The sequence below is a fragment of the Moschus berezovskii genome, chromosome 1, assembly GCF_049115385.1.
Source record: "Moschus berezovskii isolate FMDL1 chromosome 1, NW_MosBer_1.0, whole genome shotgun sequence".
Classification (NCBI taxonomy): Eukaryota; Metazoa; Chordata; class Mammalia; order Artiodactyla; family Moschidae; genus Moschus; species Moschus berezovskii.
The window spans coordinates 28,274,925-28,301,267 of record NC_142460.1 but is presented as its reverse complement, the minus strand read 5'-3'; the positions used below and the strand labels follow the sequence as shown (position 1 = coordinate 28,301,267).

General features: G+C 39.3%; 1 protein-coding gene across 1 annotated transcript in view; it reads right to left on the bottom strand.

The window, feature by feature from the left end:
• Nucleotides 1-26,137, bottom strand: part of CYYR1 (cysteine and tyrosine rich 1) — a 117,034-nt gene extending 90,897 nt beyond the window's left edge. The window contains exons 1-2 of the mRNA XM_055421724.2: nucleotides 25,736-26,137; nucleotides 19,631-19,733 (exon numbers count right to left, since the gene is read on the bottom strand). Coding sequence (XP_055277699.1) covers nucleotides 19,631-19,733; nucleotides 25,736-25,808 — 176 coding nt within the window. The 5' untranslated portion in view covers nucleotides 25,809-26,137. The remainder of the gene's footprint in view (nucleotides 1-19,630; nucleotides 19,734-25,735) is intronic.
• Between the last annotated feature and the right edge of the window lie 206 nt (nucleotides 26,138-26,343).

The window sequence follows — 26,343 nt, the reverse complement described above, 5'->3', positions numbered from 1 at the left end:
GCTCCCTGTGTTACAGTAACTTCCCACCAGCTCTCTATTTTGCACATGATAGTGCATATATGTCAGTGCTACTTTCTGCATGCATTGCACCCTCTCTTTCCCCTACTGTATCCCCAAGTCTGCTCTCTACATTTTCTTCTCCATTCCTTCCCTGCAAATATGTTCATCAGTACCATTTTTCTAGATTCCATATTTATGTGTTAATATATCATTGGAGCTGGAGGAATCAACCTTCCGGACTTCAGACTATACTACAAAGCTACAGTTATCAAGACAAGATGGTACTGGTACAAAAACATAAATATAGACCAAAGGAACAAGAAGGAAAGTCCAATTATAAACACACACCTATGGGAACTTAGAGGAGGCAAGAATATACAATGAAGAAAAGAGAGACTCTTCAACAGGTGGTGCTGGGAAAACTGGACAACTACATGTAAAAGAATGAAACTAGAACACTTCCTAACATCATACACAAAAATAAACTCAAAATGGATTAAAGACTTAAATGCTCTCACAGGTAGTTTTAAATGCCAGCTGCTGCTGCTACTGCTAAGTAGCCTCAGTCATGTCTGACTCTGTGCGACCCCATAGATGGCAGCCCACCAGGCTCCCCCGTCCCTGGAATTCCCCAGGCAAGAACACTGGAGTGGGTTGCCATTTCCTTCTCCAATGCATGAAAGGAAAAGTGAAAGTGAAGTCGCTCAGTCGTGTCTGACTCTTAGCGACCCCATGGACTGCAGCCTAACAGGCTCCTCCGTCCACGGGATTTTCCAGGCAAGAGTACTAGCTGTGTGAAATTAGACAAATTACTTAACTCTGAGTCTCAACGCCCTCATCTGTATAGACAAGAACCCAGGTCATGAGAGTATTCTGAAGATTAGTAAACTAATATATTTTAAGCTTCTGGGACAGAGATTGCATTAAATAAATGACAGTTCCTTTCACTCTAGTAATTTCTCCCACCACAAAACACTCTTTCTCTTATAAAATACAACTTTGATTTCTATCTAATGAAAGTGGCCTCTACTTGGAATATATGACCAGCTGTGATTTGTTTTTGGCACAGTCCCATGGATGAAAAAATAAAGATGCATCCTCACATAAACTGCTTTGTTATGGCAATATATTCAATTCAGGATGAACTGAGATATCACAAATCCGATCTTTTACATAATGTAAAACACAAAAAGAACATAAATTAAGGTATTCACTGTCCCACCACGATGGAAGGTGAATTCAGGTTGATGAAGGACAGATGAGTTCTGGTAGTGAAGGAGTTTTGAAGGGATGAAGAACACTTTTAGGGAAGCTGAAATAGATGTAGAATGCTTTTCAGGAGGCTAATGGAATGTAAAGGAGAGAAATACAGTGTATTCCTGAATTTTCATGGGTTGGTTTGCTGTTCTGTTTCTCTAGGGAGGGGACAGGAGCTGGAGGTTGAGTTCAATCGTCTATGGTCAGTGATTTAATCAGTCACGTCTGTCTAATGAAGCCTTCATAAAACCCCAAAAGGATAGGGCTCGGAGAGATATGTGGGTTGAAGATTTGGGGAGAGGGACATACCGGAAGAGGGTATGGAGGCTTCTGTCCCTTTCTCTGCACCTTGTCCTATGTAGCTCTGTCATCTGACTGTTCCTGAGTTGTGTTGTGTGTGTTCATTGCGTTGTCACGTCCAACTCTTTTCAAGCCCATGAACTGTAGCCCTCAGGCTCCTATGCCCATGAGATTTTCCAGGCAAGAATACTGGAGAGGGTTGTGTTGCCATTTCCTTATCCAAGGGATCTTCCTAACACAGGGATCGCACCAGAGTCTCCTGCATTACAGTAGATTCTTTACTACTAAGTCACCTGGGAAGCCCATTTCTGAGTTACATTGTTTAATTCCAGTAAGTAAAATGTTTCTCTGAGTTCCCTGAGTACTCCAGAAAATTAATCAAACCCAGGGGTCATTGAACCTCTAATCTACAATTCAGAACTTCAGGTGACAACCTGGACTTGCAATTGGTGGTTAAAATTGGGGAATGGGGGAACAATCATGTAGGACTGGACACTTAACCTGTGGATCTGATGCTGTCCCAAAGTCAACAGTGTCAGAACTGAGTTAACTGCTTGTGGTGTTCGAAAACCCACACCATGGAATTGGTCTTGAAATTACAGGCAGCTACTTTGCCAACCAAGGTCCATCTAGTCAAAGCTATGGTTTTTCCAGTGGTCATGTATGGATGTGAGAGTTGGACTATGAAGAAAGCTGATCGCTGAAGAATTGATGCTTTTGAACTGTGGTGTTGGAGAAGACTCCTGAGAGTTCCTTGGACTGCAAGGAGATCCAACCAGTCCATTCTGAAGGAGATCAGTCCTGGGTGTTCATTGGAAGGACCGATGCTAAAGCTGAAACTCCAATACTTTGGCCACCTCATGCGACGAGTTGACTCACTGGAAAAGACTCTGATGCTGGGAGGGATTGGGGAAAGGAGGAGAAGGGGACGACAGAGAATGAGATGGCTGGATGGCATCACCGACTCGATGGACATGGGTTTGAGTGAACTCCGGGAGCTGGTGATGGAAAGGGAGGCCTGGCGTGCTGTGATTCATGGGGTCGCAAAGAGTTGGACACGAGTGAGCAACTGAACTGAACTGAACTCACTCCAGTATCCTTGGGCTTCCCTGGTGCCTCAAGTGGTAAAGAGTCCGCCTGCAATGTGGGAAACTGGGTTTGATCCTTGGGTTGGGAAGATCCTCTGGAGGAGGGCATGGCAACCCCCTCAGTTTTCTTCCAGGATTCTGGAGAATTCCCATGGACAGAGGAGGCTAGTGTGTTAGTCCATGGGATTGCAAAGAGTTGGACACAACTGGGCAACTAAGGACAGGTAATCTCTTATTGTTTTCATCAAACTTTGTCCTTGCTTTCCTTCCTTTAATCATAAGGATTTTTAAAAATAAAAGAATTACAGATACTAATATAAAAAACCACATACTCACTATATATACTTATTACATGTTAATAATTTATAATGCATTTGAAATTTGTAATTTTTAATAAATTGCATACTTTCTTAGAGTGATAAAATATTAGCATTGAAGGCCATCCTACTCTTCTGCCTTAGGTGACCAACTTGTTGCAGGACTTTCCCAACTGTAGCACTGAAAGTCTCACACCCCAGGAAACCCTCAGTCTGGGCGATCCCAACATTCATCTGTGCTTCTCTCAGTTCAGTTCAGTTCAGCTGCTCAGTCATGTCTGACTCTTTGTGACCCCATGGACTATAGCATGCCAGGCTTCCTTGGCATGGTCCATCACCAACGCCCGGAGCTTGCTCAAACTCATGTCCATCAAGTCAGTGATGCCATCCAGCCATCGCATCCTCTGTCATCCCCTTTTCCTCCTGCCCTCAATCTTTCCCAGCATCAGTGTCTTTCCCAATGAACGATTGGAGCTTCAGCCTTCGCATCAGTCCTTCCATTGAATATTCAGGACTGATCTCCTTTAGAATTGACTGGTTTGATCTTGCAGTCCAAGGGACTCTCAAGAGTCTTCTCCAACACCACAGTTCAAAAGCATCACTTCTTTGGCTCTCATCTTTTTTTATAGTCCAACTCTCACATCCATACATGACCACTGGAAAAACCATAGCTCTGACTAGACAGACCTTTGTTCAAAAAGTAATGTCTCTGCTTTTTAATATGCTGTCTAGGAAAATCCCATGGACAGAGGAGCCTGGTAGGCTGCAGTCCGTGGGGTCGCTAAGGGTCGGACATGACTGAGCGACTTCACTTTCACTTTCACTTTTCACTTTCACACATTGGAGAAGGAAATGGCAACCCACTCCAGTGTTCTTGCCTGGAGAATCCCAGGGACGGGGGAGCCTGGTGGGCTTCTGTCTATGGGGTCACACAGAGTCGGACACGACTGAAGTGACTTAGCAGCAGCAGCAGCAGCAGCAGCAGGTTGGTCATAGCTTTTCTTCCAAGGAGCAAGCATCTTTTAATACTTTTCTCAACACCCTCTGCAAGGGCTTCCCTGATAGCTCAGTTGGTGAAGAATCTGCCTGCAATGCAGGAGACCCTGGTTTGATTCCTGGATAGGGAAGATCCCCTGGAGAAGGGGTAGGCTAACTACACCAGTGTTATTGGGCTTCCCCATATTTACACATTTACCACATAAGCATTTTTCTTAATAAACAGAAGTATTCTCTGCATTTGACTTTACATAAACAGAACCATGTTTGGCACATTCTTTTTCTGGTTGCTGGTTTTCACACAGCATTACCATTTTGAGATTTACTATAATGATACACTAACGTGCATGGATTTAATTGCTATATCCCATTCTACTGTATGAATATACTCCAGTTTACTTTTCCATTCTCCTCTGAAAGGAATTTATGTTGCTCCCAATGTTTTGTTATTTTAAGTAATATGCCAACCAGTATTAAGATGTCTCCTGGCATGTATTTGGGTGTATTTGGGAGTTTCCTAGGGGAGGTGTGTAGGAGGGGTATTGCTGCCTCACAACGGATGCCCACCTTCATCTTTTCTGCATGTGGTCAGATTGTTCCTCAAGGGCTGATAATGGTTTGTGTTTCCCCACCAGCAGTGTGAGCTCCCTTGCACGCTGTCCACTATGCTCGGTGCTATCAGAGTTACAGAGTGTTGAGAGCCTAATAGCTCTGGACAGTCTTGTGCTGTTTTAAACTGTACTTCCCTGCTTTGGCTAGCTAGGGGCAGCATCTCCCATATGTGTATCACCCTTCAGTTTTCTGCTTTATTATTCCTTTTGAGTGACACATTATCCATTCTCCTTGTGAGGCATTCTGGACACTAATCTTTTGTGAATCATATGAATAGTAATTCTCCCAAGTGGGAAATTTGCCTATGGAATTATTGCCTTGCATAATTAAAAAACAGCTTCCCAGGTGGCACTAGTGGTAAATAATCCATCTGCCAATGCAGAAGACACAAGGGATGCAGGTTCGATCCCTGGGTCAGGAAGATCCCCTGGAGTAGGAAATGGCTACTCACTCTCGTATTCTTACTGGGAAAATTCCATAGGCAGAGGAATCTGGTGGACTACAGTTCATGGGGTTCAAGGAGTCGGACATGACTGAGCAATTGAGCATGTACACACATATTCAAAAGGACATTTTTTAAGACTGAAATATAATTTACATACCATAAAATTCATCATTTTAAAGTACAGAGTTCAGTGATTTAGTATATCTCTTCTTTCACTGTTTGTGCATTTCATCTTTTATTTTATAAATCTTTCCTGTCCTGATATGATCATGACATTCTACTTCTTTTTTAAATGTTGTTAATGTTTGCTTCTTGTATTTATGTAATTAGTCCATTTTGGGTGTAGTGTGATGGACTAGTTTGATGTTTATCCACATAGCTACTTTCTCAGCATTATTTATTAAACAATACATTCACCTCTACTAGTTTGTAATGCCATCTCTGTCACCTAACAAATCACAGATACATGAGTCAATTTCTAAGCTCTATATCCTATCAGTTTATCTGTGAACTGTCAAACTCAACAACAAAAAATGGTCATGTGGGTCTTGATTAAAATTTCACTGAATTTATATATAGTTTATCGGTGAACTGTCAAACTCAACAAAAAAATGGTCTTGTGAGTTTTGATTAGAATTTCACTGAATTTATACATAGTTCAGGAAGAATTGACATATCCGAATATTGACATCCTTATAGTCCCATCTGCAATTTGGTAGATCTCAATTTCTATAGGTCTTTCATTTCTTGAAACGTTATATAAAATTTCTTTAAAAGAAACTTTATATAAGATTTATATTACTCCATAAGCACCATGCATAAATTAGTGGATTTCTTACTAGGTACTCAGTCTTTGGTGTTGTAAATGAGATTTGTGTACACGCATACACTTAGCACATATTCTGAGTGTTGCTGATGTACAGGGATGCACTAATTTTCATACATTGATCTTACGTCCTGCCATCTTAATGAATTTTCTCATTCACTTTTATAGTCTAAGAATATAGGTAATCATATTACTTGTAAATAATAACAATTTAGTTCCTTCCTTTCCAGTTTGTATCATCTCTTTTTCATTTGTCTTGTTGACCAAGACAGCAGGATGCTGAATAGAGAGGTGTTAGATGCTAGCGTGGGCTTTCCCAGTAGCTCAGAGATAAAGAATCTGCCTGCCAGTGCAGGAGCTGCCGGAGACAGGAGTTTGATCGATCGGTTGGAATAGCCCCTGGAGGAGGAAATGGCAACCCACTCCAGAATTCCTGCCTGGAAAGTCCCATGGACAGAAGAACCTGGGAGGCTACAGTCCATGGGATTGCCAAGATGCTAGCTTGTCTTACAGTTGCCTTTAAAGGCAAGGGTTATAACATCATAGAATCGAATATGGTGTGTGAGGTGGGGTTTTTTGTTTGTTTTTTTCCTGAGATCTTTATTCGGTTAGGAAATTTTCCTATTTCTAGTCTAAGGTTGTTTTTTTTTTTTTTAATTCTGAGTGATGGATGTCATTGATTGCTGTTTCCTTCAAGGATCATCTTATAATTACTCTCCTTCAAGAAGTCTTCTTAGCACCCTAAATTTGGACTAAAAACTCGTCCTCTCTGATTTTACTGTGTTGAGTCCTTTCCACAGCCTATCACATTGAAAACTATGTTCCCCAAGGGTCTTCCCAGGTGGCACAGTGGTAAAGAATTTGCCTGCCAGTGCAGGAGCCCCAGAAGACATGGGTTTGATCTCTGGATTGGGAAGATCTCCTGAAGGAGGAAATGGCAACCCACTCCAGTATTCTTGCCTGGAGAATTCTATGCGCAGAGGAGCCTGATGGACTACAGTCCATGGGGTCACAAAGAGTCAGACATGAGCATGCATATGCGTAAAAAATATTTTTCCCAGTAACTTATAAGCCATTCAGGAGTAGGAACTATGTTTGATTCACAGCTATGTCCTCTAGTACCTGGTATAGAACACAGAATGTCTCTGTACATATTATAAAAATAAATTGCTGGGAACATATTCTAGAAACTTCATGTAGCCCTTAATAAAAACAATGTTTTTCACAATGAAGCTTAATTTACTTAGGCAATTATGATTGAATAGAGATGACTCAAAAAGTTTTAGATACCTGCATATTTATATTTACTCTTAATAATATATAAAATATGCTTATGTAATCCATATAATACATGTCTTCTGAGAAACAATGGCTACTTTCTTATAGCAAACATTATTTTCTGTGTGTGTACTCAATCTTGTCTGACTCTTTGAGAATATGTGGACTGTAGCTCGTCGCCAGGCTCTTCTGTCCAAGGGATTTTCCAGGCAAGAACTCTGGAGCGGGTTGTCATTTCTTCCCCCAGGGGATCTTCCTGACCAAGGGACTGAACCTGGTTTTCCTGCATTGGCAGGCAGATTCCTTACTACTGTGTCACCTGGAAAGGCCAAACATAATTTGTTACTACATTTAAAATATATATATATATCCAATTCAGTTCAGTTCAGTTCAGTCGTTCAGTCATGTCCAACTCTTTGCAACCCCATGAATCACAGCATACCAGGCCTCCCTGTCCATCACCAACTCCCGGTGTTCACTCAAACTCATGTCCATCGAGTCGGTGATGCCATCCAGCCATCTCATTCTCTGTCGTCCCCTTCTCCTCCCGACCCCGATCCTTCCCAGCATCAGAGTCTTTTCCAGTGAGTCAATTCATCGCATGAGGTGGCCAAAGTATTGGAGTTTCAGCTTTAGCATCAGTCCTTCCAATGAACACCCAGGATTGATCTCCTTCAGAATGGACTGGTTGGATCTCCTTGCAGTCCAAGGGACTCTCAAGAGTCTTCTCCAGCACCACAGTTCAAAAGCATCAATTCTTCGGCAATCAGGTTTCTTTACAGTCCAATTCTCACATCCATACATGACCACTGGAAAAACCATAGCCTTGACTAGACGGACCTTTGTTGGCAAAGTAATGTCTTTGCTTTTTAATATACTATCTAGGTTGGTTATCGGAGAAGGCAATGGCAAGCCACTCCAGTACTCTTGCCTGGAAAATCCCATGGATGGAGGAGCCTGGTAGGCTGCAGTCCGTGGGGTCGCTAAGGGTCGGACACGACTGAGCGACTTCACTTTCACTTTTCACTTTCACACACTGAAGAAGGAAATGGCAACCCACTCCAGTGTTCTTGCCTGGAGAATCTCAGGGAAGGGGGAGCCTGGTGGGCTTCTGTCTATGGGGTCACACAGAGTCGGACACGACTGAAGTGACTTAGCAGCAGGTTGGTCATAACTTTCCTTCCAAGGAGTAAGCGTCTTTTAATTTCATGGCTGCAATCAGCAATTACTTAAACTAAAAAACAACATTCTCTGAGCATGGTATTCTCTGCAAATCTCCACGTGTTCACTGACCTGGCAGCTATCCAAAACCTGTTCTTTTGCATTTTCATGGAAATTTCATTAGAAAGGCATGACTGAGTAAATCACTGGTCATTGATACTGAGCTCAGTCTCCATTCCCTCTTCCCTCCTCACAGATTCAGGGGTTGGGACTGAAAGTTCCAACTCCCTAATCATAGGGTTGGTTTCCCTGACAACCAGCCCCCATCCTCAGGTGCTTTCCAGAAGTCACCTCGTTAACATTAAAATCAAGTTCATATTTATTTTAACATTTTATTAGTTATTTAGCTTTCTATCATTATTAAACAAAAACAAGACTCCTACGGACTTTGATTTGCTCAGTATGTACCTTTCATAGGTTTTTTTTTTCATATCTAAGCACTCAGAACATTTTAATTCATTTAATTCAAATGATGATCTTGCCAATGACAAACGGGTTTCAAGCTGTATTATGTTTCTGTCCTTATTTGAACAGCCTCACGTGTTTTATTCTGAATGCTCAGCTACTTCATGAGTATAGGACCTCAAATGCCATTTGGAAATGTGAAACCTCTATCTTTTAACTCAGTTTTGCTTTCATGCATAACATGGTTCTAACACCACAGCTTTGATATTTATTATCTATCTTTGCAAAACTTGGGGCAATACACTTTCACATTTCATTGAGAAGAAAAGAAACCGAATCCCACCAGGATCTCCATTATTAGTTCTTCCTCCATCTTCTATCCCTGGCTCACTATGTCCAACCCATTGTCTAACCCAGTCATTTGGTTTATTTTCAATATCACACAATTATCTTCTTACTCACATAGCAGTTTTCCTTTATTTTCAGTACAGTCCTGCTTTTAGTCTGCCTCATTATTAACAGTAATTAGCTACTCACTTGCATCCTCTGATCCTTCAAATTCTAAGGAACACTCAATAAACCACATTTTTATGTTGGATTCTATCTCCAGGAGATAGATTCTATCTCCAGGAAATGTCAGTCCAATTTCATCAGCAGCAAAATTGAAACACTGCTTTCCATATTCATCACAGAATGTTTATTTCCCATGGAGAAAAGTGGCTGGATGAAATGTTAGAGAGTCAAATATGATGAGAAATTGTTAACTTTGTAAATTGGCCCAGTTCTCATTTTGAAACACAGTGAGGTTTCTAATTGTCAAGTACTTCACTCCCTGATCAAAAATGTCAAAAATGGAGGTAGGAATGGGAGAACAAGATGGTGGAGGAGTAGGTGGATATGGAGTACATCTCTCCCCATGGATACATCAGGAATACACCTTCAGGTACAGAAGTGCATGCAGAACACCAGCTGAGAGTGGACAGGAGTACCTGACCAGTGGAAAAGAATATATAGAACCATGCAAAAATCGTCAACAGCAGCCCTTGCCCTGTGATTGCCCCACAATCCTCAAATTCCAGCTCCCAGCCACTGCGCCTTCCAGTGGACCAACATTCCTGTCCAGAAGATCAAGCCCTGAGTCTTTGGAGTGGGGGCACTGACTCCAAGACCCTGGACTACCAGAGAACTATCCTTAAGGAATATTAAATAGTGAGAACTCACACAAAGGAAACCACCTGAATACAAGACCTGGCATCACCCAACCACCAGTAACACCCTGTGCAGGACACCTCATCTAAACAACAAACAAAGCAAAAATACAAACCCAATCATCAGCAGACAGGATCACCACCTCACTTGGTCTTGCCCATCAGAGGAAAAACAAACAAACAAACAAAAACTCAGCATAAATCTCACCCTATAAGAAGCTTACACAAACCACTGGACCAACCTTATGAGGGCAGAAATCAAAAGGAAGAAAGAATTCAACCTTCTTCAAGGAAATAATTCAACTTTCCTTGAAGCCTGGGAAAAGGAGACCTCAAACACAGTAAGTCAAAAAAAAAAAAACAGCAGAGAAATATTACACAATGAAGGAACAAACTAGAAACACAGAAGTCCAAATAAATGAAGAGGAAATAGGCAAACTATTTAAAACAGAATTCAGAATAATGATAGTAAAGATGATCAAAAACCTTGAAAACAAAATGGAGAAAATGCAATAATCAATTAACAAAGACTTAGAAGAATTAAAGTATAAATACACAGAGACAACACAATTACTGAAATTAAAAATACTCTAGAAGGAATCAATAGCAGAATATCTGAAGCAGAAGAACAAATCAGTGGGCTGGAAGATAAAATGGTGGAAATAACTTCTGAAGAGCAGAATAAAGTAAAAAGAATGAAAAGAACTGAGGACAGTCTCAGAGACCTCTGGGACAATATTAAATGCACCAACATTTGAATTATAGGGGTCCCAGAAGAAGAAAAGAAGAAGAAAGGGTATGAAAAATTTTGAAGAGATTATAGTTGAAAATTTCCCCAACATGGAAAAGGAAATAGTCAGTCAAGTCCAAGAGGCACAGAGAGTCCCATACAGGATAAACACAAGAAGAAACACACCAAGAAACATACTAATCAAACTAACAAAGACTAAACACAAATACAAGGGAAATCCCATATGCTTAACAGCTGATCTTTCTGCAGGAACTCTGCAGGTCAGAAGGGAATGGCAGGATATATTTAAAGTACTGAAAGGGAAGAATCTACAACCAAGATTACTGTACCCAGAAAGGATCTCATTCAAAATTGATGGAGAAATAAAAAGCTTTTCAGACAAACAAAAGTTAAGATAATTCAGTACCACAAAACCAGCTTTACAACAAATGTTAAAGGGACTTATATAGTCAAGAAATACAAGAAAAGAAGGATCTACAAACAATTAAGAAAATGGCAAAGGGAACATATATATATCAATAATTACTTTAAATGTAAATGGATTAAATGCTCCAACCAAAAGACACAGATTAGCTGAATGGATACAAAAAGAAGACCCATATATGTGTTGTTTACAAGAAACCCACTTCAGACCTAAAGACACAAATAGACTGAAAGTGAGAGGATGGAAAAATATATTCCATGCAAATGGGAAGCAAAAAAAAGCTGTAGCAGCAATCCTAGTATCAAACAAAATAGACCTTAAAATAAAGAAGACTGCAAGAGATAAAGAAGCATATTACATAATGATCAATGGATTAATCCAAGAGGAAGACATAACAATTGTAAATATCTAGACACCCAACATAGGAGCACCTCAATACATAAGACAAACACTAACAGATATAAAAGGAGAAATTGACAGTAACACAGTAATAGTAGGAAACTTTAACACCCCACTCGCACCAATGGACAGATCATCAAAACAGAAAATTAATAAGGAAACACAAGTCTTAAATGGTACATTAGATGAGATGGATCTCATCGATATCTTCAGGACATTCCATCGAAATGAAGAATAATACACCTTCTTCTAGAGTGCACTTGGAACATTCTCCAGGATAAACCACATCTTGGGTCACAAATCAAACCTCAGTAAATTTAAGAAAATTGAAATTGTTTCAAACATCCTCTCCAATCACAATGTTATGAGACTAGATACCAATTACAAGAAAAAAACTGTAAGAAACACAAACACATGGAGATTAAACAACACCTTTCCAAATTGCCAACAGGTTACTGAAGAAATCAAAAGGAAAATCAAAAAAATTCTAGAAACAAATAACAATGAAAACACAACAACTCAGAACCTACGGGATACAGCAAAAGGACTCCTAAGAGGGAAGTTTATAGCAATACAATCATATATCAAGAAACAAGAAAAAGAAAAACATCGAATGGACAACCTAACTTTACACCTAAAACACCTGGAAAAAGGAAAAAAAAACCCACAAAATTAGTAGAAGGAAATAAATTATAAAGATCTAAGCAGAAATAAATGGAAAAGAAAGAAACAATAGTAAAGATTAATAAAAATAAAAGCTGGTTCTTTGAGAAGATAAACAAAATTGACAAACATTTAGCCAGACTCATCAAGAAAAAATGACAGAAGAAACAAATCAACAAAATCAGAAATGAAAAAGGAGACGTTATAATAGACAATGCAGAAATACAAAGGATTATAAGAGACTATTATGAACAACTATATGGCAATAAAATAGATAATCTGAAAGAAATGGTCAGATTCTTAGGAAAGTTAAATCTTCCAAGACTGAACCAGGAAGAACTAGAAATAATGAACAACCCAATTACAAGCATTGAAATTGAAGCTATGATCAAAATTCTCCCAAAAAACAAAAACCCAGGACCAGATGGCGTCACAGGAGAATTCTATCGAACATTTAGAGAAGAGGTAATGCCTATCCTTCTAAAACTCCTTCAAAAAGTTGCAGATGAAGGAACACTTCCAAACTCATTCTAAAAAGCCACCATAACCCTGATACCAAAACCAGACAAAGACAACACACAAAAAAGAAAACTACAGGCCAACGTCACTGATGAACATGGATGCAAAAATCCTCAACAAAATATTTGCTAACAGAATTTAGCAACACATCAATAAGCTCATACACCATGATCAAGTTGGGTTTATTCCAGGGATGCAAGGATTCTCCAATATACACAAATCAATCAATGTGATACACCATATTAGCAAACTGAAAGATTAAAACCATATGATAATCTCAATAGATGCAGAAAAAGCCTTTGACAAAATTCAGCACCCATTTATGATTAAAACTTCAGAAAATGGGCATCAAAGGAACCTGCCTCGACATAGTAAAGGCCATCTATGATAAGCCTACAGCAAACATTACTCTCAATGGTGAAAAACTGAAAGCATTCCCCCTAAGATCAGGAACAAGACAAGGATGTCCACTCTTACCACTATTATTCAACATAGTTCTGGAAGTCCTAGCTACAGCAATAAGAGAAAAGAAAGAAAGAAAAAAGAATCCAGATCAGAAAAGAAGAAATAAAGCTCTCACTGTTTGCAGATGACATGATACTGTACATAGAAAACCCTAAAGATAGTATTAGAAAGTCACTAGAGCTAATCAGTGAATTTAGCAAAGTTGCAGCATACGAAATCAATACACAGTAATCACTTGCATTTCTATGTACTAACAATGAAAAATCAGAAAGAAATTAAGGAATCAATCCCATTTAGCATTGCAACAAAAAGAATTAAATATCTAGGAATAAACTTACCTAAGAAGGCAAAAGAACTGTACACAAAAAATTATAAGACACTAATGAAAGAAATCAAAAACGACGTAAACAGATGGAGAGATATTCTATGTTCCTGGGTAGGAAGAATCAATATTGTGAAAATGACTATATTACCAAATTACAATGTATAGGTTCAATGCGATCCCTATCAAATTACCACTGGCATTTTTCACAGAACCAGAACAAAAAATTCACAATTCATATGGAAACACAAAAGACCCTGAATAGCCACAGCAGTCTTCAGAAAGAAGAATGGAACTGGAAGAACCAACCTTCCTGACTTCAGACTATACTACAAAGCTACAGTCATCAATACAGTATGGTAGTGGCACAAAAACAGAAATATAGACCAATGGAACAAGATAGAAATCCCAGAAATAAACCCATGCACCTACAGGTACCTTATTTTTGACAAAGGAGGAAAGAATATACACTGGGGCAAAGATAGCCTCTTCAATAAATGGTGCTGGGAAAACTGGACAGATACACGTAAAAGGATGAAATTAGAACACTTCCTAACACCATACACAAAGATAAACTCAAAATAGATTAAAGATCTAAACCTAAGGCCAGAAACTATAAAACTCTTAGAGGAAAACATAGGCAGAACACTCAATGACATAAATCAAAGAAAGATCCTCTATGACATACCTCCTAAAGTAATGGAAATAAAAACAAAAGTAAACAAGTGGGACGTGATTAAACTTAAAGGCTTTTGCACAGCAAAGGACACTATAAACAAGGTGAAAAGACAATCCTCAGAATGGGAGAAAATAATAGCAAATGAAACAACTGACCAAAGATTAATTTCCAAAATATACAAGCAGCTCATACAACTGAATACCATAAAAACAAACAACCCAATCAAAAAGTAGGAAAAAGACCTAAACAGACATTTCTCCAAAGAAGACATACAGATGGCTAACAAACACATGAAAAGATGCTCAATATCACTCATTATTAGAGAAATGTAGATCAAAAATACCATGGGACATCACCTCACACAGGTCAGAATGGCCATCATCAAAAACTCTACAAACAATAAATGCTGGAGAGGGTGTGGAGAAAAGGGAATGCTTTTGCACTGTTTGTGGCAATGTAAATTGACACAGCCACTATGGAAGACGGTATGGTGATTCCTTAAAAAACTAGGAATAAAACCACCATATGACCCAGGAATCCGACTCCTAGGCATATCCCCCGAGGAAACGAAAATTGAAAGAGACACATGTATCCCAATGTTCATTTCACCACTATTAACAATAGCTCGAACATGGAAGCAACCTAGATGTCCTTCGACAAATGAATGGATAAAGAAGGTGTGGTACATATGCACAACGGAATATTACTCAGCCATAAAAAGGAACACATTTGAGTCAGTTCTAATGAGGTGGATGAACCTAGAGCCTATTATACGAGTGAAGTAAATTAGAAAGAGAAAGATAAATATTGTATTATAACACACATATACAGAATCTAGAGAAATGGTACTGAAGAATTTATTTGCAGGGCAACAATGGAGAAACAGACATAAAGGACAGACTTATGGACATGGAGAGAGGGAAAGAGAGGCTGAGATGCATGGAAAGAGTAACATGGAAACTTACATTGTCATATGTAAAATATATAGCCAACGGGAATTTCCTGTATGGCTCAGGAAACTCAAACAGGGGCTCTGTATCAACCTGGACGGGTGGGGTGGGGAGGGAGATTAGAGGGAGGTTCAAAAGGGAGGGGATATCTGTATACCTATGGCTGATTCATGTTGAGGTTTGACAGAAAACAGCAAAATTCTTTAAAGCAATTATTCTTCAATAAAAAATAAATAAAATTTTAAAAAATGCCAAAAATGGACCAATAGTTCCCAAGCCATACATTCCATCATAAATGGTACTAAAAAGTGTAATATCTCAGTGTTCACTCTAAATCTTTTCTCTATGGAATAAATAAAAATAATCTTCATTTGGTGGCTTCTCGCCTTTGTCCCCGGAGAAGGCAATGGCAAGCCACTCCAGTACTCTTGCCTAGAAAATCCCATGGACGGAGGATCCTGGTAGGCTGCAGTCCATGGGGTTGCTACGAGTCAGACATGACTGAGCGACTTCACTTTCACTTTTCATTTTCACACACTGGAGAAGGAAATGGCAACCCACTCCAGTGTTCTTGCCTGGAGAATCCCAGGGACGGGGGAGCCTGGTGGGCTGCCGTCTATGGGGTCACACAGAGTCGGACACGACTGAAGTGACTTAGCAGCAGCAGCAGCAGCACCTTTATCCCTCATCTTAGTGGTATCTAAGGGGCTTCTCTGATGGCTCAGACGGTAAAGAATCTGCCTGCAATGCTGGAAACCCGGGTTCAATCCCTGGGTCATGAAGATCCCCTGGAGAAGGCAATGGCAACCCACTCCGGTATTCTTGCCTGGAAAAGTCTGTGGACAGAGGAGCCCTGTGGGCTACAGTCCATGGTGTCACAAAGTGTCAGACACAACTGAGCAACTAACACTTTCACTTAGTGAGATCTAAGGATCTAAGAATGGGTCCTTTCTACATGAAACCAGCTATCTTATTTCCAGAAAAATACTGAATTATTTTATTTTAGTTTTGTTAGACATGACAGATAAGATTATGTAATCTACCAATAAAAGTCTATAAAAGTAAGTATCTACCTTTTGTTTTACCTAAAGTTTAACCTTCCTTTTCTAGCAAAACTGACCAACATGGGTTTTCCCAAGTTGACCATTTCCTTTATTAAAACTCTGCGTTTTTAGTGGAGACTGTCTGGAATCCACTTCCTTTTCTTCACTGTTCACTTATATAAATATCTGCTTTCTTTAAAACTGTTCAAATTTCGTATTTATGAGGCTTTTTCTAAACATTTCTTTCTAGACACACACACACATACACACACTTAATTGCTGTCTCCTCGGCCCTTCAGTAACACTTTGTAGATTAATTCACTGAATTAGAATTATTTGTCTACATCTTTTTCTCTTATTAGATTGAGAGATCATAAAGGTCAGGGAACATCATTTATTCATCTTTGGATCCTATGCTGTCATGGTAATATCTGTAAATAATTGATTGCATAGTATGTGTTGACTTTTGCAAAAATTATCCTTAAATTCTAAAAACTAATTTGTTACTTTTCTATATGGAAGTGAATATCCATGACCATAATGAGCAAGAGTAGGCATGCCATTTTAAATAGATTTATGTCAAATAGACTTATTGATCATTTTGCAGTATATACAAATATTAAATCATTATGTTGTACATCTGAAATCAATATAATGTTATACATCAATTATATCTTGATTGTTAAAAGTATTTTTTAAAGTTTAATTTTTAAATTGTTTTCACAAAATATGAATTTAAAAATTTCTAACTGAAAAAGGGGGTAGATCTGAATTTATTTGTCAAAATTAACTCATATTTAGAATATAAAATATGTAAAAGGGAGAGATCTGAGTCAAATAATACTTTCAAACTAAAAGGTAAATTGAATGCCAGCTTTTGGGATCTCTTTGAAAACAATTCTTAGTGGTTAGTTTTAAAAAGTTTAGAAAGGGTAGCTGAAATAAGCAGAATTAAGGGCTAAATATCTCTATTCTGATTATTTTGGAGAGAGGTCTCAGCAAGAAGGATCAAGTGTGCCTTACCTTATCAATTTATACAGTCTGCAATGACCCAAATTTTAGTTTATGGTCTCTTTAGCTCATTTTAACCAAAGCCAAGACATTTTCTATTTTAAAAATAAATAAGACTAGAAATCAAATTAAAACCAATTTATAAAATTATTCATTTAGGATACATAACATTCCAGTGTATTTACTGCTTTCTTCCCTATTACCTTACTGATGACCACGAAGATTAAATTTTCTGTTAGGATAATTAAAATGATTTAACTAAGAGTGTGCCTAGATGCTTGCAAGAGAGGAAGCAGAGTTTATGAGTTCCAAAATAGCAATATTTGAAAACATGTGCATGAAAGAACTTTTGTAAGCATTCTTGGAATTATTTCCTCTTTTTCTATTCCCCCACCCTAATTCAAAAAATAAAAAAAGGAAAGCTTTGGGTGGAGTTAACTCTTTTCAAATCTTAAACAATAACTGGAAATCCTGAAAATGTATTCTTTATCCAGTGGGGAAAACACTTTAAAGCTCTTTTTTTCTCTAAGAATTGTTTAGCAAGGGAATTACTTGGAGGCTTCTATTTTGAAGAGAAAATTCAGTTTAACTGCCTGAAATATTATGCCATCTGTGTTTATTTCCGCCATCCACAGAATACAATTCTGTTTTTAAAACATAACAAGTACATGGCCCTAAAAACCTAGATAAATATATAACTCAATGAATTCTTTACCATGTGATGAAATTAGTTCAAAAGACAGGTACCATTAAAAAAAAAATGAGAACAATCTGATTGTAGATATAAAACATGTAAAGCCCAATGGTAAATTTAAAAATATTTAAGTACTTTGATTAATAAGTATTTATGTCTTCTATATATATTGATCAGGGTGGAGGTATCTACGAGGTGAGAAATAGGAGTATAATACATGCCATGATGCTGTTAGTGGGCAGAGACCTGGGCCAGGTGCCAGAGGACCAAAGAGTCACAGAGGCATTCGGACTCCAGGTTGCTCAAACCTATACCACCTATGAGGCCCACTCACACATCTACTTGGAACAAGCAGTCTCTGGAGTGTGAAGACCACCCAAAAATCAAATTTGAATTTAGTAATCAAGTACTTTAATTTACTTAAAAAGCACTAAATGATATGCAAATGTGAAACATCATTATTTGTCTTTACTTAAGGTATTCTGAACTGATTTTTACCATTCTTTAAATATAAGGGGACTTAACGTTTTTCTACCAAGTCATCAATGAGGAAAAATTCAAACATTTTACTTAGAATTTATATGTATCTCAAAGAATGTTTAAATTCTATTCATTAGTATTTATGACAACCTGACATTTCTTCCATCGCCATGACAATCTTCAAAAAATATCCTGAACTCTGATTCTTTCTGGCCTTATTCAGTGAGACATAACCTCTAAGATCAACCCCACTTTGCATCTAGAAAGTGTATGCTACGCCAGGTTTTCTGCTCTCAGGAAACAGAGGATGATTTACAGATCTTCTCAATGGACAGATGCCTAAAATGGTCAGGCATGTATCACTCAGTGAGAGATCTTTTCTGGCTCTACTTAAGCCTTCATAGAACACAGACTAAGTCACAACAGAACAGTTTTCAAATCATCCTGACCGTCACTTGAAAAATACAAAGTATGGAGGACAGAAGCAGGCTCCTGAAAGCCTTGAGTGATGGTCACCCATGGGTGAAATTCATATGTTAATTCTCTGACTTCTATTTCTCAACCTGAAGGTGTGTGTAAGACAGAGTTGCAGAGTTCTCAGACATACAGGCAGCTTCTGCTTGTCCATTTCCCTTACCCAGAAGCATCTCCAAAATAAATTCTTAATTAGTTATAGACAGATGCTTAACATATTCTCTGTGTTATGTTTCGCTGATTTTTGTAGTTGGTTATCAGGTTACACTGTGACCACCTAGCTTTTCTTAGGCTCTATTGCCTGAAGTTGCTTAGGTAAAAACTTACCTTTCATGTCTCAATTGTTTTTTATTTATAAAGTTTCTTTCCCCTGATATCTACTGGATGAGTCTGACAAATGCATGGGTGGCAAAATAAACTGGCTATCATTAAATGACAAATTCTAATCTTTTAACAAAGCAGACAAAAACATGTCATTAACAATGTTAAAAAATGGATCGATATTATGAATATGATCTACTTAAGACATTATTATTACTATTATCATAAATACAAACTAAGCCATAAAAGAATATCTTTTAAACCTCTAATAAAAACAATTTATGTTGTATATTAATTTACACATTTAGTGAAAAAAATATGACACATTAGACTGTCATGAGTGTTGAGAATCTGCAGTAAGGATTTTATGTCAACAACCAATCTTAAAATTTCCTACTCAAAACTATAACTTAGCGCTTTTTGAAAACATAACTGGGCAAAGGAAAGAGTATCAATATTGCCAAATGTTGCTAAATACTCACGAAAGAATATTCCCAATATAGGCATAGTAGGAGCAACAGTAAGGTGTGGTTCCATCACAGCAGTAAGATTTGCAGTCTTTGCCACACTGAGCAAGGCAATCCTCTACAAAATAAAAACCACATCCACATAGTTACTATTCTAAAATTGCAGCTTTATAAAAAAATTATTTTACATCTTAATCGATCAATGACCCACTCTTTAGTGCATTTAGATTTTCAAAGTGCTCAGAATTCTAAAATATTTGTAAACATTTAAACTAATCTTGCTTCCTTATTGTTGTTCTTTAGTTCCTAAGTCATGTCTGAGTCTTTTGTGACCCCATGGACTGTAGCCCGCCAGGCTCCTCTGTTCATGGGATCCCCCAGGCAAGAATACTGGAGGAGGTTGCCATTTCCTTCTCCAGAGGATCTTCCTGACTCAGGGATCGAACCCAAGTCTCCTGTACTGGCGGGTAGATTTTTTACCACTGAGTCACCTGGGAAACTCCCTTCCTCTTTATCAAACATAAATCTAGAAAAGGCAAAGACCATTCTTGGAACCTCCTGCATCACTCTGTAGTCAGAGTGGGTTGAAAGAGACAGTGAAGGGAGGAATGAGTGATCCAAAGAGTCAGACATTCAATTTGTCAGCAGAGTTCTTATAATAAATGTTAAATGATAGTCTTTCGACTTCAGAGTGTTAATCCTAAATATGAATAATAACAACTGGAAATCATTTTAAAGTAATGAATGCTTTACATGACAGTGCATTATATGCTTTTCTCTACCATTTTAGTCTTCATAATTACAGCGTGCATATATAAGGTAACACATGAGTCTGCATATCCTGTCAGTCCATTTGGAGTCAGCTGTGGGAAAAAGTTCCTATAGATAATTAACTGGTGAATAATTAAGAGTTTATTTAATGTCAGATTTAAGAATCAATAAGCTATGAAACAGCACTATGTGAAGGGAGAAAGTATTTTCTGATTAAAAAGGACATACCGGATCTGAAAAAACCAAATTATTGTATTTTTTCCATGTTTTTGGCAAGGAAAATTATACCAAATGTTGAATAAAAGTTACCCTACCTGTAAAAAAAAATTCTTTATTTCATCTAAATGATTTGTGTTTAAGAAGTGAAGGCTATCTTTTAGTTATGTGTGTGCTAAGTCACTTCAGTCATGTCCAACTCTGCAACTACATGGACTGTAGCCCACCAGGCTTCTCTGCCGATGGGATTCTCCAGACAAGAATACTGGATTGGGTTGCCATTTCCTTCTCCAGGGGATTTCCCGATCCAGGAATCAAAATTGAGTCTCTTATGTCTCCTGCATTGGCAAGGGGGTTCTTTACCACTAACACCACCTGGGAAGCCCTATCTTTTAGTTACAATCAGTTATAATCAGTGGTATAAATTATAATGAATATGTGAGTTTCAGGTACATGTAAGAAAACATGTGTAAGTATAGTCTGATAATTTGAGTTACACATTCAAGAATCACAAAATAGGTCATTTCCAACTCAATCTCTGAAGGCAATAGTTCTTATCAAAATTATATAAGACTTTTGTTTTCCTGTCAAAGTCATAATATAAAAGTGCAAATGTTATATTTATGCCTGCAGGTCCATGTAATTTATTTGTCTAGAGAGGAAAATATAGATTTGGCTTTTAAATCACCTCCCTGGCAAAATGATTCTTTACAAATTGATGTGATCAAAAACTAGCAAGGTTCATTCACCTCTATCAGTAATGCATGACCTTTGTGGAACAAGTGAAAAGTTCATGTTTTCTTTCCCTCAATTTTATTTCTACTTCATAAATGAAAAAACCTTAATGTTTTCTTCAAGGATGTGGTACGAAGGCATGAAAGGGAAAAATAATTACCTTTGTAAGATTCAGTAACTCTATTTAAATCCACTTTAAAATTTTGAAGACAGAAACATGATCTAATGACTAATTGACATTAATGTTTTTTACATTAATATGCTGTGTATGCTTTTTGCAATTTATTTTACCATTTTCCCAGGGAACTTCCATAGCTCTCATTTTAAGTACTGTTTAATTCAAATATTTAGACTGCTCAGTTATCTCAAGCACTGAGCTGGGAAGTTCTGCTTTGTGCACTTAAAAGCCATTCAGATAGTGGGAGAGCTGACACCCCGCCTTACTCTGGTGGAGCAGGACAAGTAATGTGTCAGTAGCTTCACGGGATCCTTTCTGAACAACACCCAAGACAGTGACATCTTATTAAGCTCTCCACGATTATCAAAGATTCAATTACTATTATTATAAGGGCACAGTGTTATCAAAATATTTTGAGCCAGTGTTTCAGGAAACCAAGCCCCAAGTCCTGTCGCCAAGAAGCCGGATTATACCTACAGCAAATATCTAGATCCTGTCACACACTGTTCATTATTTTTATGGCATTTTCCAGCACTTCCGTCTGCCTTCCAGAATTAAACAACTGAAAGTGTGTGTTAATCGCTCAGTCGTGTCAGACTCTTTGCGACCCCAAAGACTGTAGCCCGCCAGGCTCCCCCCTCTCCATGGAATTCTCCAGGCAAGAATACTGGAATGGGATGCCATTTCCTTCTCCAGGGGATTCTCCCGACCCAGGGATCTGAAATAACCGAAAAGGGAAGTTTTACTAGCATGCCAAATACACTCACAATCACAACATTTCCAAACCTGGATGTCAATCACACCTCAAACTTCTTTTGAGAGGTTAGTTGCTTTCTCCGGTTTATTTGAAAATAATCCTACAAAGATCACAATTTGGACAATATGGAGTAAACGTCTCACTTGGGAAAGCATGGAACATCCCAATCACCCTCAGAAGATAAATAATATTGCTACTAATACTCAAGTTAATATTCTTGAAAATTAGCCAGCTCCAATTTTCTTCAGTGACTTTAAGGCAGGATCTGGAAGAAGCCTCCCCACTCCCTTCTCAAGGAATGTGTAGAACAGGAAAGCATCTGGCTCCAAGCACTTGCTCAGAATTGGCTCTTGTAATCTACAGCTAAGGATCAGAAAGGAAGGAAAGGGAGGGGACAGAAATCACTGGCACAGGCCAGGAAGGTTAAAACCTTGGCCAAATCCTGTCTTTGTAGCCTGCAGTGGGAGTTAGATAATAATATAAACACTCCGTTGGATTTCTTTCCAAAAGTGACTCCAAAGTCAAACACAATGCTTCAGGTATAGAAACCTTGCTTTTATTTCACTAACAAAAGGATCCTGTATTTAATATATTTTCTTTGCGGAAAATAATTCTGGTAATGGACCGCTTCCCAGGTGGCTCAATGGTAAAGAACCCACATGCCAATGTCAGAGACTTAAGAGACATTGGTCTGATTCCTGGGTTGGGAAGATCCCCTGGAGAAGGAAATGGCAACCATTTCTTATCTGGAAAACTCTGTGGACAGTGGAGCCTGGCGGGCTACAGTCCATGGAGTTGCAAAGAGGTGGACATGACTATGTGCACGCAGGCATGTGCGCACACACGCACACACGCACACACACACACACACACACGGACAGTGCATCAACAGGTTTTTGTCCTGTTAAAGCTGGCAATTCATTTAACAGGGTGTCAGGGTTAATTCTGGACTTCCCTGGTGGCTCAGACGGTAAAGAGTCTGCCTGCAATACGGGAGACCCGGGTTCAATCCCTGGGTCGGTAAGATCTCCTGGAGAAGGAAATAGCAACCCACGCAAGTATTCTTGCTTGGGAAATGCCATGGACGGAGGAGCCTGGTAGGGTATAGTCCATGGGGTCCCAAAGAGTCGGACACGACTGAGCAACTTCACTTCACTTCCGGATTAATTATATTTTTATAGTGTTCCCCCATCTCATCCCAATCCTCAATTCCAGCCTTATCTGTTAGTTCTAACCCAACTGTATTGTCTGCTTTTACACTTCTCATGATTTCTGCCTTTGTTCACACACTTCATCTTCTTATGTCCACGGCTTCCCTATACTTCAAAGGTTTAGGTCTTAGAAACCCTCCTCAATTCAAATTCTCTGAGCAAATATTTATTGCTCTCCTCTTATGGGCCAGGAATTTTGTTAGTCTCTGAGAATATTATGCTAAACAAAACAGACATCATTTTTACGGAACACATACTCCTAAGTCAGCAGTAAAGTCTCCTCCTTTGAATACCTAAAGTACACCATTGTCTCTCTTCCATAATACAACTTTTTATAACGTCAAGTAATGGGCACAGTTTATCTTCCAGACAAGACTCAAAGTATGACCTCTGTCCTAGGCATCACTCAGCGTACCTCTCTCAATAAACAGTAGTTGAGTAAATGCTGCAAGCATAAAGAAGCCTCTGAAATAAAGAGCTCAGGAATTAATATCAGAAATACATTAACTAATAATTTCTTATCAAAGGTGATAAGCTGACCTTGCACTGGTGAGTTATGACTTTGTAATGTACTGAGGAGAGATGCAGATGGAGAGAAGGAATGAATGGAGTAAAAACTTCTACATTGATCAAGCTCCCTGCTGGTCAGCTGCTTGGGTTCCCTGAATCCTGGGGGTTAGGAGGGTGGGGTGTGCACTTAACATTGGGGGAACAGGAAGAAGGGAAGGAAAATCAGAAGCTTCAGCTCACCAAAGAGAATAAAATAGACAAAAGAACAAGAAAAAGTTGCTCAATGATGTTGAAGATGAGTGAAGGTATTAAAATTTCACTTGCTGTATTCTATTTTCTAATTTTTGTTTTCTTTTGGTAAACAGTGGAAGTGAAAAGAATTGCCACCACTCCGAATCACCTAATGAAAAGATTTTAATATAAAATGGATATTAATGCAATTGATTCTGTTAGACTCTCAAATTCTGCAAACTTTGTAGGACTTAAGTAAAAGAAGTGCTGGAAACATATTAAATAGAAAATACTTTCCCTATTTTATACATTTCGTATTCGAAGGCCAGCATTTTCCCTACAATAAAATATCTTTGAAACAACCCACGGATGGCCACTAATTTACATAAAAAAATAGAGTGTAAATTTCTATAGGAGTTATCATCGTGACTCATTTCTCCCAAGGCTGAATGAGAAATTCAATTCTTATGTTCAGGTAAAATTACTGAAGACCATCTTCATTTCAGGTGCCATTATTTTGGCAAATATCAAAAGGTAAATCACAGTACTATATATAAATTTAGTATTGCAAGGTCATATAGGTAAGCCTGTGGCTTTTATTATAGGAAGTCAGAAACATGAAAAATTTTTACAAAAACTCTGCTTTTATCCTGTTTTTAAAAAATATGAAGCAGATGGAAAACTGCATGTGCAATTAGCTTTATACTTGAATAACTAATGAAAGACCATTTTGGGCTTCACATCAGTCACAAAACAAGAAAACCGCTTCGCTACATCAAATATTAGCTAGCAATTCTAGCCAAGAAAAATTAGGATGAGGGAAATGAGATACTCTTCATCTATAAACAAGGGCTTAACAAGCTCAGCAAAAACAAATTTAGACGCTGGGTGAATTTATGCCTCTTGAAAACCGTATATTTCAACTCAAAGCTTCCAGTTGCCTTGTTCACCACACTTGAGAATCATCTTCTAAAGAGTGAAAACACCAGTCTATGGTTTTTGGGGGTTGGTTTCTGAAAAGACAAATCTGGAATATTCAGTACGTGAAGGTGGAATAAGGCAGCGGTAGCCTTTACTGAAAAGTCGCGAGTTTACCTGAAAATCTTAGTTACCTGAAAATCTTAGTTTACCTGAAAATCTAAGTCTCTGAACTCCAGGTGCTTAAAGAAAAAGAAAAAAAGCTTTCCTTCCACCGCTCAGTCTCCACTCTCACCCTATCCAGAAAATAAAAAGAAAATCCCTTAAATGTGGGGTTGGGGTTATTAATAGTTGTTCCGCGGAGAGAAAGGAAAAAAGAGAGAGAGAGAAAACGACACGTGGAAGGAAAGGGAAAAAACAGAACCGCGTGGAGGTCGAGCCCCGGGCAGGCGCGCGCGGGGTTCGCTCCTGCGGGCGGGGACCACCCGGCCTCCGACCTCCCACCGCGCCCCGCTCAACCCGCGCGGCCCGGACTGTGACCCCAGCGCCGCCGGAGCCCCAGCCGCCCGCTCCCGCCGCCCTAGGTCACCGACCTGCGCAGACAAAGAGCAGGACCAGCTTCGGAAGCAAGACCCCTGGACACCCGGGCTCCCTCCGCGCGTCCATCCAAGCCGGTGGCCGGAGGTGGCGCGCCAGGACAGAGGGACAAACAGAAGCGGTCTGTAGAGGAGGATGGGAGCCAAGGGCGAGCCCCGCACCGGGAGGGGATGGGGGCGCCGAGGGCGATCAGACGGAGCGGGTAGCGCTCTGGAAAGCGGGGTGGCGCGGTGACCCGGCCATCGCGCTGCGAGCTTTCGTGGGGAGCCCGGGCGGCCGCGCGGGGCTGCGCTGTGGCCGAGGTCTCTTTGTCTGTCCCCGGGGCGGTCTGGCGGCAGACTGAGCAGCGGATCCAGCGCCCTCGGCCACCCGGGCTCACGTTTCATCTCCGCGGCTGGCACCTATGCGAGGCTGGGGGCGGGGGTGGCCCCGACTCCTCCCCACGCTCCAGTTCTTCCTTCCATAGAGTGACTCTCAGAGCTTCAGTTCAGTTCAGTTCAGTCGCGCAGAGCTTGGCCCTGTCCTAAAGGAATTTTTTCTAACCTTTTACTGCGACTGTCGGCACGAAGATCAGCAAGCTACTTTATCACCCTGCCCTCCACTC